This window comes from Falco biarmicus, chromosome 3 (assembly GCF_023638135.1).
Source record: "Falco biarmicus isolate bFalBia1 chromosome 3, bFalBia1.pri, whole genome shotgun sequence".
Taxonomy (NCBI): domain Eukaryota; kingdom Metazoa; phylum Chordata; class Aves; order Falconiformes; family Falconidae; genus Falco; species Falco biarmicus.
Genome location: NC_079290.1, coordinates 57228529 through 57244251, shown reverse-complemented (window position 1 = coordinate 57244251; position 15723 = coordinate 57228529). Strand labels below are relative to the sequence as shown.

General features: G+C 37.1%; 1 protein-coding gene across 1 annotated transcript in view; it reads right to left on the bottom strand.

Annotated features, from left to right (window-relative positions):
- The window catches only part of ROCK1 (Rho associated coiled-coil containing protein kinase 1), a 93132-nt gene that overhangs the window by 7088 nt on the left and 70321 nt on the right, over positions 1-15723 (bottom strand). The window contains exons 26-32 of the mRNA XM_056330147.1: positions 15402-15590; positions 14727-14892; positions 7768-7838; positions 3055-3143; positions 1581-1659; positions 1199-1460; positions 182-389 (exon numbers count right to left, since the gene is read on the bottom strand). Of these exons, the coding sequence (XP_056186122.1) occupies positions 182-389; positions 1199-1460; positions 1581-1659; positions 3055-3143; positions 7768-7838; positions 14727-14892; positions 15402-15590 (1064 nt within the window). The remainder of the gene's footprint in view (positions 1-181; positions 390-1198; positions 1461-1580; positions 1660-3054; positions 3144-7767; positions 7839-14726; positions 14893-15401; positions 15591-15723) is intronic.

Sequence of the window (15723 nt, the reverse complement as noted above, 5' to 3'; positions counted from 1 at the left end):
AATAGCAGGACAATTCTGTCTGTTCCCTCCTTCAGAATTTGAGCAGAGATTTAGATCAGCAGTTCAACAGTCATAACTATGGAATCATTTCACAATTTCGTATTAAATAGGATCTATAAACATATATATATATTTTTTTTTTAGCTTAGAATATCTGTAGCTTTGATATTTTATTTCTCACCTAGTTTTTCCAGAAGTATTTTTAACAACTTTTCGGAATGACTGATTTGCTGAGGATCTTGTAGACATAGTTCTAGGAGAAGCACGAACAAAAGTAGATGGTGGTGTCTTCGGGATCTTCTTTACTAAATGAGTTACCCACTTCTTCTGTTCATCTTGACAAGATGCCAGTAACAGCATATCTCTTGCTGAAGTTACATCATAACTCACTAGAAGTAAAAGAAGGGAGATGATTCTGTGAAAACTAGGACTCGTTATCACAATATAGAATTATGACATACCAGGTGTGCCACTGGAAAAAACAATGGCATGTATACATATAGTTGTATTGCATTTGTTTATATATTTCTGGAAGACAACAAACAGCAGGGAAAATTATGAATACAGTTTCTTTTAGTATTGGTCACTCTGCATTCAGATTCATGAGTCTAACATTAATAATTAATATTTATTAACTAACATTAATATTCAAGTAATAAGAAAACTTATACTAATTGCAGTGTTAATAAGCTGGAAAGTTGTCTGGGTGCCTTATGGCTGAGTTCCAGAGTACATACTCCAAATGCTCCACTTCACAGGCGCACAGAGAGGAAATCTTTACTCCAGTCTGTGAAGCAGCTGAAGAACCACTCTTCAAGGTCTCGGCACAGCTTGGTCATGAGGCCTCTGCATTGTCCCTGATGTGGGCCATGATTAAGTACACAGAGAATGGTCTGGGAACCAAGGAGCTGCTCAGTACATGGGCACAAACCTCTAGGGACCCTTGAGCTTTCGGGGTCCGCAGCAGTGCCATATCAGTTACACCACCAACGGCCTCCCTGCAGAGGCTTGCCACAGTTGCCTGTTCCTACGTGGTGTTAGCACTCTATTATTTTAATAGCATCTTTCACATCTAAAATCATAAAACTGAAGAGTTTAGAAAACTTTTAAAATGAAGTGCTTTTGTTTGCCTCCAGTAGTTCAGCAGGTCTGGCTAAACCATGCAAAGAATACAGAATGCAAAAAACCATGAGTATACCTTTGCATGGTGCAATTAATTCCTCCTTTTTATCCAAGTGGTCTCTATGGCACTTAACATGGCATCTTCGACATTCCAAGGCAGCAGGGGGTTTAAAGACATGCCAAAGAGGTTTGGCACAGGCCTCACAGTTGGCTGGGAAGTGGTATAACGTTGGAATAAATTCATGGCCTTTGTGATTTAGAAAATTTGTCTTCTCTGTCGGCTGTACTGGTTCTACCTCCAAATCCTTCCTGCATTCCCCCTCATTAGCATAGAGAATCTGAAAAAGAATTACTGCTGTGTTATTGTTGAAGTACTACATATTTTTACACAATTTTCAAAGAAGCCACCAAACTTTTTCAAGAGAGTTAAATAGAAATGAGAATACACTTCTTACTACCTGGAATATTTTAGGAATTTCTTCTGTTTCAGCTCTATATACATCTCCTTGCGTTACAGGCCGGACATGGAACAGTTTACTAGATTAGAAGAAACATGAATCAGAAAATGCTAAAAGGCTATGTATGTTTTTAAAACAGTTATCAAAGTGCTTCGAAAGTCTTATAATGTTTATGCAAGCAATACAATATACTTCAAGGCTGCAATATGATTCTAGGAATTAATTCATAAACTACAAAGATCTTGTCTACCCAAGGAAGACCAAATCATTTCATAGCACGGCAAGAGGGTTATCTTACAATGGGTTCAAGATCCATCATGGCCAATTTGCCTGTGAAAAAGGCTTTCAAATTCTTCCTCAGAAGACTGGGAAGTCTAACTGATTATTGCTAGAAAAGCTTACTGATAACCTTGGATGGAAATAACCATATGAAGTATAGTACTACTCACTGATTTTCTTACTAAATCGTATTATCAGTTGGTAAATAATCAATGCCAGAACATCACAAAAGGCAATCTGGGGCACCAACTTTTGAAAATGCTTTTAAAATTGGAACAAACATCATCTTACACTGGGTCAAGACTGTAAGTCCATCTATCTCAACATACTGTTTTCAACAGTTGCCGTAACAGATGTTTATGTAAAGAGAGTAAGAAACAGCTTGAAGAGAAAATAACTCTTTTCCTGGCTACGAGCAATTGGCAGCTTAAGCACTTCCTGAGTTTGAGATTCCTTCCAGACCACTATTTGTTAGTCACTGATAGACCTATTCATGAATTTTGAAACCTTTTCTCAATTACTACTCTATAAGGTCCCATAATATCAATCAGCTGTTCAAACATCACATTCAAGTCACATATCAGTGATGGGCTTCAGTGATACTTGACACAATTTTCCTCATGTATAACCAGTGTAAAGGGATGACCATTTACTTTGTCACTCTAAACAGAAACCATCTGGAGAAGTTAGAAATGCTTTGGGCTTTATCAACACTGACCCTTCCTCGGACAGCGAGAAAAAGGTATGAAGCAAGGGGATGAGACCTAAAATCAGACAGCCAGTTCCCTAACTATCATGCCCTTCTTTAGAAAGCAGCTGTTGAAGCAACTGGAAAAAAAACAGTCATTACACTGAATCATGAAAAGAGATAGGTAGGTTCCACTATCTCTGACCCCTGTCTGTCATAACAAGATGAAGCTCTTCATTTCTGTAAATTCAGACCACTGACTACAGACAGTGGCACTTTATTGTGTATTTAACTTTTTCTGTAACATTTAGCAACAGTAGGACAAAGAAAAAGTAGTATCTTATCAGCACCCTGAAATACAGATAAACAGGCATTTTCCCACTAGTATGGGAAATTAAAATTTTTTTATGGAATGTTGATTCCAAGCTTCTAGATATGTTATCAGTTTTCTCACACAAAATACTCCTTTGCCAATTTGTATCCAAAACTACCAGTAACTTTACTTACTCTATATCTAGTACCATGGATGGATTAGACTGGTCCTTGTCCTTTTCATCATTGTAGAACAGTATCTTTTTACTGCTCACCACCACATACTGGGGAAAGAAAGGGTAAAACCAAGTTAAGATACCATTTACAAAAGCAACATTTATCCTACTGTACTGCCATATGCACATAAAAAACCTGAGTAAATTAAGGCTTTTAAACTAGTATCAGAAGATACTGAAATGATCACACAGACAGCTATACTACTGACAGCTGTGCAATGCTACAGCTGCAGTGACTGTTCATTGTCACTGTACCCCCAAAATGCTTATGATGACTCTGGAAATCTATCTGTACAGAAACTTATGCAAGTAGCAACTGAAATTTATGTTACTCCAAAAATTACTGTATCACTGAGAACTTCTGGAGCGCAGAATCTAGCACTTATTGTTGAAGTTGTAAACAACAACTCTAGTTATAAAGACCTGCAGGACTCAGTAGTACTTTGCACCAAACTACTGGTAGGCTAAAGAGATTCTCACAGCTCCAGCTATTTCCTACACTTCTAATTTAATGGACTGGTAAAATAAACAGCCAAAATGATCAGCAGAAACAGAGGTCTGGTATACATTCCAAATCTAGGAATACACCGAGACAGTAAGGGAAAGGTTTGCAGAGGAGGATAAAAGAAATGGACATTCTTTTGCTACATGTCACTTTAAAGGTCAAACCACACAGTTTCATCCAGAGTGGTAAAGATGTTAAAGAACAGAAACATTTAGTAATATGTTGATTATTTTTTTCTGAGTGTTCTCAAAGTTCTTGCTCCAAATCTGCATATTAATATATTACACCTATCCTGTACCACTGAAAAAGTTGAGTACTTCAGAATGCACGGAGTTCTGGGGAATAAGCAAGAGCTACCAGGAAGGCAGTGAGTTTTCAAGCAGGAGTGGACTGCAGGACCAGTTTCAAGAGAACTCCCAAATGCTGAGTATGCCTGCAGTGTCTGCGCCCCCACCCTGAGAAGCCCAAGGATGCTGTGCTCAACCTAAAGAACTGACACCCTTTCAGTGCTGCTCACAATCACATAGAATTATAAACATTTCTTCATGACAGGAAAAACAAAGCAAATTGCTCACAAAAAAGTTTTGTAACCCAAAGGCCAGTTAAGATGAAACACCTCTAACATAAGTGCTTCCTGGTGAGTTCAAGCCTGTAGAATTTGCTGCCTGTTGCTCTTCACTGGGAGCTGCCAGTTCGCTGTCTTTGCTGAAACTGTCCATAGGCATAAACTCAATGACAGCTGTGGCAGTTCCCTCCCCTGCAGTTTCAAATGTTTTAGCAACAATGTATTAAAAGGTATGAGGTACTCAAGAGGATTAAAAAGAGGCAGACTGGCTGCTCTGTCTATAGTGAGCTCCAGATTCAGGTATAATATGACCCTGAAGCAGGTGAAACGACAGAAAAGCAAGAGTGACTACACAAACAGTTCATCTTGAATTACTGGTAGGTAATTGAATGGGTTTCTGCATGATGCAGATACTGACAATTTAAGTAAATGGTGTCTACTCCTCCTGCCAGAGGAGGCTGAACCTCCTCATTACACTGGACTAAGTCAGAACCTGAATATGAAAGTTACCTTAACAAGTTTACAGAACAGTCTTTTAAAAATGCATTCTGCAAGTTGCATCTCAATTACTGAAACTAGTCTAAAAAAGCCACAAGGGATGTTCCCCCCCCCCCCCCCCCCTCCCCCGGACTAAAAGGGGCTTTCAGCTCCTCAGTCAGGACTCTTAAATAGAAAGCCTGATCAACTTGAAGTACCAGGTACTAAGCTATAATAGTGCGAGCCTCTTGCTACTTTCCCCACTGAAGAAAGAGTCTGTGCTTGAATTCCTTTGATCTAACTCAACAGAAAGCTAATGCTGCCTTTGTCTTTGAAGCCTGCACTTCTGCCCTTCACAGGCAAGAGCTGGGCCTTAATATGACTACTGTAACAAATGCAAATTCTAACTGCAATGGAATTCAGTTATCACACTGTATACAAGTCTTGGTGAAAGAACAATTTAACCTCACCAAAAAAAAGTTATGTACAAAAGCCTCAAAATCCTGTCGTGCACATCCAAAGATCTTCTGACAGTTCTGTTCTATAGTGCTTTTTGAAGGGTATTTGATCAGCTCCCCTTGGGATGAAATGAAGTTCCAGATAAAAATACAGCTAACCCACATTAGTGTTAACTTGAGGTATAACTCAAGTGTTTATTCTCAAATGATTTTCCACACTCACCCCTTTCTAACTTAAGCTAAATGACTTGGAGGGCATGGGGTAAAACCATCAGTGCTACTGACATCTGAGTGAGAAACGCAGCAGCTCAAGTTATAACAACTCCGGCATCAATCCAATGGCACTGCTAACGCAATTTTGCCTTGCCTTTAAGTTAATCCGGGCATGCCTGTATTTGAGGTTGCATATCTCCCACAAACACCAAACTGAAAGCGCACGAGAATCTGAACAGAAGCACCTGAGGAGGCTGACTACAAGCCAGCTTGTTTCAGATACGGTACAGTTCAGCCAACAGAATACATGTAAGTCAACATGGCCCCTCACTACTGTGCCTCACTGGTTTCAACGACAGCTAGGTTAAGGAATCTTACCAGCATGAGTCATTTTATGACAGAGGCATCCATCTATACTTCGAATTCCTTCAAAGTGCAAAAACTATTATTCAAACTAGGAAAGTATGAATGGAGTAACTGCCTAAAATACCTTGAGGGAACTAAACTAAGTATGCCTATACTGGGCATGCCTAAAGAAGCCCAAATACAGTCTTTCACTGGAGAAGCTACGTTTATCAGAAGTTTAAAATTTTAATCATCAGAGGATGCAAGAATCATCTCCATTTCTAGAAGACAAGTAGAAAAGGTTGCTGGAGATATTCTGACAGGAAAATGATGCAGTATTTTAGATAATCCAGAGCAGAATAAAGCTACATGACTTGTGCCTAGGCACAGTCACTTCTGTTCATGGACACTGCCAGAAGTCTGACAGCAACCTGGAGAATCACCTCCAGAACAAGAGGAATCAAGCAGCCTTAGCTGTCAAACAGAACAAGTTGTAGAATAGATTTACAGATAGGTGTGTTTCATGAACACCCAAACACTACTGGCATTTGACTCAAATACGGCATGAAGAATGTCCTTAACCCTGTCCTGTAGATTTCATAGAAACATAGAATCACAGGATCATTTAGGTTGGAAATAACCTTTAAGATCGTCAAGTCAAACTGTTAACACAGGACTGCCAAGTCCACCACTAAACCATGCCTCTAAGCACCATATCTACATGTCTTTTGACATTCCAGGGTTGGTAATTCCACCACACCCCTGGGCAGCCTGTTCCAATGCTTCATTTCCTGCAGTTCTGCTAACAGGGAGACAAAGTGAAATGCAAAGAGACAAGAAACCAACTGAAAAGCATTTGAGGTATCTATAGCAAACCTGAGGTTCCAAATTGTGGGAAGCAAACATATGCAATGCAAACAAGTGCCGCATTGAAACTCATGTGAGAGTCTGGGAGAATACTCTAAGCAGCCATCAGCTGAAATACGACAGAGCTTAACACTCAATCTCTGCAAGCTAGAATAGGTGGCTGTGTTAACTTACAGCCACATCACCAAGAAGGTCTGGTACTGATGTAAAAATAGGCAGGTCTGGAACTCAAAACACTCCCAACTATATGAAGTAGGTCATGTTAGCCAACTGGAATCAAAGGACTTCAGCAGCTAACAGCTCAAAACAAACACTTCCGTGCTTCTTTGAGAGGAACTAAATCCTCCTTTAAATTTTGTAGGAACCACTTCTAACACTTGTAGAATGTGAACATGAACAACAGCCTCTGAGAAGGACTTTTCAGCAGAAATCAGACAGTTAACTTGAAAGTGTCATGAACAAACTGAATAATTTCCAATACTGGTCTTTGAATGTAAGGAAGGAAGATGCAGGGAAATAAACTATTTCATATGAATTGCTTGCAAAATTTAAAAAATTCTAGTGACCATGTTCACTTTTCCAACTTGTTATATTAAAAGATGTTCAAAGAGAGAAACTGGAAAGCTAGAAAACAATCAGAAACTGGTTCTAAGCTTACAGGCACCCCACTTTGAACATCTGAAGCTTCAAAGAACTAGATCATAACCTCTGCAGAGGCAAAACAATACTGCTTTGTTTAGGAGTGGGTGTTTCTGTTTCTGTTCTGTTTCTTTTCAAGAGAGACTGACCATTTTAAAAGTAAGGGACATGGCAGTGTCCTTGAAAACCATGTGTGGCAAGTTGGTATGATACACTCTTCCACGGCCTTCAGAACATTTAGGTGTGGTATTCCCTACTCTCTGCTGTCAAGTTGCACAAAGAGCTTATTTTTCACCAGCAGGATTATAAAGAAGCTTACTCAAAGGAGAAACAAAATTTTGAATAGTTCCACGATGCCCATTGTAAAGCATTTCCTCACCGGCCTGTCATGAATTTGCACAATGTTATTACTACAGATTGCATGCTGAACTTGAATTTTCTTGTTGGGATTTTTTTTTTCTTCATTAAAATAACGTATACACACTAAATTGTTTTAATTGTTTTGTTTGCTCCTTAAATGTGAGCTGTAAAACCAATCCACCATACGCCTAAAAAACTTTTCAAGGGAGTTGAAGAAGAAAAAAAAACCCCATCCATTTGTACCTGTTTCTTCCAGCCATGCCGCTTTATATTTCCTTTGTTTGGTATTGAAAGCCAACCTTCAAGTCTTGATTCTGGTTTAAAAAAAATGCATATTAAATAATTTCATGTATTTATAATAATTTAAGCAGAATAGCACAAAAGCAAACTATTACTAGAAAGGAAAATATACTACATGCAGTAATAGGCCATTACCTGTTCAGCAAAGCAAAATAAAAAGCACAGCTAAGTAAAAAGTAGATATAAGTATTTACTTCATGCTTCATCACAAGCTAACATTTGATTATACAGTTACCACAAAATACAGTGAAACTGCTTTCCTTGATGCCAACATCTAACACTGTATGTAAATAGTTTGCAAAGAGCCAGGCAGGAAAGACTTTGCTTTGAAAATGTGTTACAGCTTAAACGGAAGATGATTAAGAGATTCTCAATATAAACATAATTTAATATTCAGCGGGGCTAAACAAAAATACTCGGCAGAAAGATGCAGCAAGTAAAACAAACCAGATCCACATTTTCCAAGGGGAACAAAAAAAGGAGAGCGCACAAGAGCAAGCAAAGCTATACAGATGTCCCATTACTCACAGAAGATAAGCATAGGAGTTAAATAAATAAGGAATGCAGGAAGAATCAACTAGATATAAAGAATAAGAGACAAGCATTTTATTTAAATTTTCAGTGGACAGTTTTTGAAAGAGTAATGTAATAAAGTATTTTCCTAATATGAAACTACAGAAATAATTTAACAATGATACAAAGAAGCGTCACAACAAAGACAGCATTCTGCCTAACGTGGATTATAGATTTTAAAACCCCCTCCAGATAACTGATACTTGGGTTTGATAGGCATTTTTTAAATTAAGAAGTGAGGTAAAAGCAGCGAGAAGCTATTGTGATTCCGTTAATTTGACACAGTACAAAGTCTCACAATTTTGTAAATGTGAGAATGAAGTAATCAAAATTTCATTCCATCATTAGAAATTTATTTCACAATTGAGAAAAATCTGAGTTTTTTTTAAAACGATCATAAAAATGTGTTTATAGAAAAAAGGTCAGAGTACAGAAATATAGCCGATAGCTAACGTATGCATTCTTTACAATAAATTTAACTGGCAGCACTGAAAATTTCAAAAACATTAAGTTAAAATTTGTTGAAACATTCTCCACAAATGTATTTGTAAGAAGGAGCTACTGGTCCCTGTTATCCTTCAGGGATAGTTCTGTATGAGGTGTACCTCAGCAAACTCTGAAAATACATTCAAATATGTAAAAGATACTGTCCATATATTTGTTCCATGAAATTGCAACGAGACTGACAGCCTAGCCTTGCAGCAGGCATTGAAATCAGGCGTAAAACCCCCTCCCTTCCCACGTTAGCCTTACAACACACCATACTTAGAAGTGGACTACACTTAAAAATATAGAATCGTTTCCTAACATTTCTCCAAACAGAATTCAAAATATTGGTGGACCAGTGAACTACTCAAATTCTAATTGGAAGAAAGGCATGTTAGCAGAACTCATTCCAGTAAGAAAATTTCCTGGAAAAAATTAAGGAAATGTGTATTTCCCTGCCTGTCGTATCTGTACAAGAAATCAGTGGGGTGTGGGTTCTCCCCCCAGACCCCTCCTCAATTTTTGATATTCAGTAGCTTTGGAAAAAGAAGCGTACTTCCTTCATGTCTGCAGGCATCACAGATAATGCTTATCTTGTTTTGAATACTTCCATTAGTTTTTACATCATGAAAAGATTCTTCCATTTTTAGAAATTTTAGAAAAAACCTAAATCTCAAGTCCTCCATTGCAAAATAAAGTGATTAATTGATAATGAAGAACATGGTATGGACAACTGGAATTCAAAAGCAATACTGTATGGACAAATTGTGATTTGAAAGGAGTAAGTAGGCATCTATGGAAATCGTGACATATGAAAATCTGGAAAGATTTATTAATGATAAATTTTAAAAGATGCATCAGGGACAGTGTAGGTAGGTGTTTTTCTAAACTCGTTTCTATTTCAGCACATTCTGAAAAAAACTTTAAAGTAGAAGCTGGATAAGCTGTTACAAACGAATCAGATGACATTCTCTTCTGTCTACTATAAATCTATTTTAGTGACCAAATTCTATTTGCATGAGAGATGATTTCTGAGCTGTGAATAACATCACGCAGTTGAAAATAACACTTTCTGAATGCACTCCTTTCAACAAAGCTAACATTTGTCTGGAACCAAATGTACTCTTGAAAGGGTAGATGAGCCCTTTCATTCTAACCTTGCCACAAAGGTTTGTGTCAAGTAATATTTATAGTGTATTTTAATTTCCCTTGACAGAGTTAGCTAGTACAACTGCAAATGCTTGTCTGGCCATTTCACAAATATTTGATAGAGAATAATAATATTTATGAGTGTTCTGATTAAGTAATTAAGAAAATATGGGCTATCTAGAGTATGAAAAAGAATCTTCCATTCCTGTCTTTAAAAATAGGCTCAAAACTATTGCCTGACAACTTCCTTTATTTTGGAAAAAATCCTAGAATTGATACTTCATATTTCCAATGCAGAAAATCCAAGACAGGCCTCAAAAATATCTGATGGCTAGTTGGACCCGAGTAGAATATGACAAAAGAATTCCATAAATGCTACAGAACTTATAATTATCTCTGAATATATATTAAAATGTGGATTTGCATTCTAAACATCTTCATGGTTATTATTCATATTGCCAGAATTCATTGTGATTCAGTGTGATAAATGTTGAGTTCTAAGAGTAAGTCTTCAACAAAATCACACTAGACAACCATGACTGTACTGACTGTAAGACTTTTTGCTGTTTAGGAGCGAAGTAATACAGGCACCTTCATGAGCAGCAGAGCACCTCTTTCTAACGTTCAAGAATGCCTCCTACTCCTCAGACTCTTCCACAGTAACAAAAACCCTTGAGATACTATCTTGCTAATTCTTTCCAGTCCACCCCTTCCCCTTTGAATCTTTCCTTTCTCAGATTGTCTTACTATAATTCATGTGGCTCTCACCAAAGATTGCTGGCTGGATCTATGCTTGGAGGTATATTCAGGTGATGGCTACTTGCAGGTATTTCTGAAAGTCCCATATTAAAAAAACCAACTGTTGGCTTAAATGGTCCATGTTTTATTATTCCACCTTATCTTTGTGTAAAGATAATATATAACATATGGTGTAAAATATTATGTGCTGCATTTAAACCTTTAGGACAGCTCAATTGCTTTATTTATCTTGCCAATCAGATGAAAAGATATAGCACTTAGGAAAAAAAATCTTAAGTTCCTAAATGCATTTTGTCTTGACAAAAAGAAACCTGTTTATAATCATGTAAGTATTAAGACTTCCTAAGTCCAGCCAGGAGGAAGAGGCATTCCAAAAGCATCATTAAAAAGCAAATACTTCAGCTGTTTCAGCAAGGACTCTATTTAAACATTGGAGACATGAACTGAGACATAGCTGCTATCTGAACCAATAATCAGCAGTAAGAGTTACAAAAATCGGCTAAAACTAAATACAAGGAAAACCTTCCTCTACATTATGCTCTTTCCCATCTGGTGAAGCAAAAGCCCGAGATTAGCCTGGATTGTCTAAATGAGCCAATCCCTACCTTCGGAGAATGAAAGTTGCCCTGGGAGCTGCCAGAACTTGAGGGGGGTGTTTAGTTCAACAAGAGACAGAAACCACCTCCAGCTGAGATGCAGCTGTAAGGTGTTACCACGCGATTTCTCTGGATCTACCTCCAAATACAGAAAATTTTACCTTAAAATTTTCTGAGTATTAGGAATTCATTTCAGTATTACCTTGAGTTTATTCAAAGAGTGCAAAGCCTTCTGAATCAAAAATTTTGCAACATGCTCTTCCCATAAATAATGAATTCTACTCTTGTAGCCTCTCTGGTCACTGGTAAACTAAGCTCCTTGATTATACAAGATACCACCCCATAGCCTGAACCTCTCTGCCATGCAGGATGACAGTGGACAATGCCTGAGAGCCAGGGTCTCTCTGGAATTCCACGAACATTACTATCACACTGTTTCATACCAAGGTGTTTTTTCAATTAAACCAGAGACTGCCCGGGACCAGAACTGAGACTGTGGAATCATTCCTTTAGATATGTTTACATTATTTTGTGTTTAAGTTTTCCCTGGTGATGTTTTTACTGTGACAGGAAACTGAATAAATCATACTATAATTACTGATTTACTAATTTTACCATATATATGTCTTAAATATTTTTAAGGAATGCCTTTGCCTTAAGAACAAATGTATCACCTAGAGAATCCTACTGACTACTCATCAGGTCCATCTCATTAACAAAACACTATTCAGGGTGCTCTGAAGGAATGTCTATGCTTGGGCTACAGAAATGATGAGAACTTGGCACGCATTTGAAGACAAACAACTTCATATAACTAAATTGTAGCAAATTAACTGCTGTGGTATGCCACCTTGTTTTGAAGACTAATTACTTGGTTCACAGAAAAATACCTACACGCTGCATAATTTCCTCTTTCTGGGGCATAGGGTATTTCTACTTTGAAGATTGGCTTTTTTTTTTTCCTCCTTATAATGCTAGTGCACTCCTTTGCCCTCTACTTGGCTCTTTGACAAATGTGTGAAATCTGACTATACTAATGTCACTTAATCTCTTTTAATTACCTAAATTGCTTCTTATTCAGATCCTGATCAACACAGAGCATCACTCAAAAAAAAAAAAAAAACCAACACAAAAAGCAGCATGTAGGGACATGATCTAAATCTAGATAAGTCCTAATAATATGTATTAGGAGTCCTACCTGTATGACAGCAACACCAGCAGCACAACTGCAGTAAAAATCAGAGGCATGTATAGCGATAAGGGCAAAAAAAAAAAGAGAAGAGAAATGAAAGGCTAGTAAAAAAGAAACAGAGGGGTCATGAGTATGGAAGAGTTACAGCTGACTTGAAAAGATCTTGCACATACTGAACTTTCTGCCCCAATATTCAAGTGGCAGGTCATACAGCCAGAAGCCTCCCAACACGTCTCCAGAGGCAAAACTGAAAATAACGTACCTTAATGAGGCAGACAAAAAGTGCTTACTCCTACAGTCTTGCCAAGATCTAAGAGACAACAGGATCATATTGACACACTATCGCAGTTAAGAAGAAAACAGGAAGGTGCCTATGCCCAGATGGAAGCACTGGGTGTTTTCAGTGCAATATGCAACAGTCATTATGCTGAAAATGTCTGAGAAGGAAAGTGAGGAAGCTCAAAACTACCCTTTTATGTAGAATAAATCTGGTCTGTTTTCCTGTAGAAAAGTTTAAACTCTTAATTTACAAGAGTTCGGAAGTTTTCAATAAAATATTATGAACCAGAGCGTTCTTCATTTAGGAGACACTATCAAACATAAGGCTTGATTCCAAATATTAATTTGAGGGGATAAACCCCCCCAACCTTTAGTAAGTAAAACCTCTCTGATTTCTTTTTTACCCCAGTTAAATGGAATACACTGAGAACCAGAATCTAAGAGAAAAATTCCTGAGATCAGAAATATCAGAGGGAGCTCCTAGCAGGTGACAGCTAAGGAAAAAAATGTTCCTTCACCAATCTAATAGGTCTAAGAATTCTCAATACTGAGTTTCGATGGAAGTGTGACCCAGAAGATGTTTTCGAAAGAAGCAGACATTTACTTCACAAGATGGCAATTACCTGAGGGTTTTACCGATCACAGTGCAAAAGGCTTCTTGGACAGAATGGAAGTTGTAAGAATAGACTATCACTATATGAATGAAAATCTATTTTAGAACAGAATTCTTTTAAATATTAACCGAAAATGAAAACCTAAAAATACACTAGAAGAAGACAGGACATAAAAATAGACACCAAAAGGAATAACTACATAAATAGATATACGAAGTCTCATAATCTACCTGAAATTTCAATCACTCTAAGACCCCTGGAAAAACTCTAGGAAGTGCCAATCTGAGCAGCATGAAGTGCATTAACAGGAAAAGAGACACCTAAAAAGATTCTATTTACTTTTATCTGATTACTCATCCACTGAAGTCTTAAAATATCCAAAATAGTATTCTATTTCCATATGTTTGAATATATTTTTCTACAATACAAATGAAACTGTATATGTGTAAGACAAGCATTTACTAAGAATTTCATGATGAACTATAAAAATTGCTTAACTCTACAAAAAAAATAAACCTAGCTCCAACAGAAGGAAATTGTCAAACACAGCTTATTACCACTAATTGCTTTTTGCTGTATCTAAAGATATAGAAATAGATCATGAGAAAGTACTAACTGATTATGCTTTTCAGTCATTGGGGAGGGGAAAAAATCACTAAACAGTGTAACAGTGGGTCTCAAATTATATAGTGCCTGGAACTCACACTACATGGAAATGGCTAACTGCACCATATTAATTATTCTTATTTTGATCTGCTAAATTGGAGTACCACACAAACTATAAATGCATTATGGAAATTCCTACAATTATTTTTCACATTGGCAATTATTGCCACTTGTCATAAAGGTGGCACATGACTGTAGTAACAGACAAGACCAAGGCAATTTTTGCATTCAAGATAAAAAAGACAATCACTATGTTCTGGAAGTGTATTCTGTTCACTGGATACAGCACATAGTATTCATTGTTCAAAGAGCAGCAGCAGATATAAGGGTACTCTCTCAGTGAAAGCGGATAAAAATTATGCTAATGCCAAGCCATACAGTGGGAGAAGTGATGTGAGAAAAAATTAAGACTTATATATAGGCAGCTAAGCTCAGATAAAACCAAACCAAAACAAAGCAAAAAGTGGAAATGTGATATAGACAGAGACAGCCAGAAGATTTCAAAAGGTAGTAACTTGTTTGAAATAATATCTTCCAAAACTATATCTATGCACAAAATCAAGTAGTTCTAATATGCTTTTCTCTTACCTGACAGATTTCCATCCGTTTCATCTGGCTGGAGACTAGCAACGCTGGTAGAATCCATTCCTTGCTGGAGGTCCAAAATTTTCCTTCGTAGTTGTTCTATGTCACTCTCTTTACTATCCAGCTGCATCTGGAGCTCATTCCTGTATGTAGATTCTTCTGCTAGTTGCTGTATTTACATACACATGCACAATTACTGTGATACCAAAAATATGGCAACAAAGTATTCTGAAAACAAAACTCACTATTTTTTTTTTTAATATCGCTAGATACTTTTGATAGCATTAGCAAAAGTGATTACAGTAGAAGTGTTCATCCAGCCTTGGAAACAAAGTTAAATAACAAAGATCCAGGAAGTACAAACCAGTATAATTAATCTACTAAAGTACGATTAGTTTTGCAAAGGAGACCACCTACCAGTGAAACAAACTGCATAAACAGTGTTCAGTTTTTTAGCCTTCATAATATATTGGTGACTTCCACAGTTAAGAATTTAGAAAGGCGAAATGAATGAGAACAAGCAGAGCTGCACACTTGTTGAGTTCTCTACCTCACTAAAATTCTGTAGCCTAGAACATCTGAAACAGAGGTTGTAATTTTTTCAAGTAGATTATGAGCTATACGTTTTTCCTGCAGAGAAAATTCCACAATGTGGCAAAAAAATTAAGATTATTTTACCGCTTGCATTTCGTTGAGCTCCTTTTGGTATTTCACTACCATCTGATTGAATTTCTCTTTTTCTTGATTAAGTTCTAATTGGAGCTTTCGGTTTTCCTTCTCCTTCTTCCTCAAATCTTGCATGTTAGCTTTCTTTCTGTCTATTTTAAAATCTTTCCGATTCATTATCTCAGCCAGTTTGTTGACAGCCTGTTAAAAAAAGGAAAACCAGCAAGAAAAATTATATATGCAAGCATGTTTCACAGAAAACTTCTAAGTTCCTCTAGTTACAGAATTCAATCAAAAAAAATATTCACCAGCATAAATGGCCCTTACTCACAAC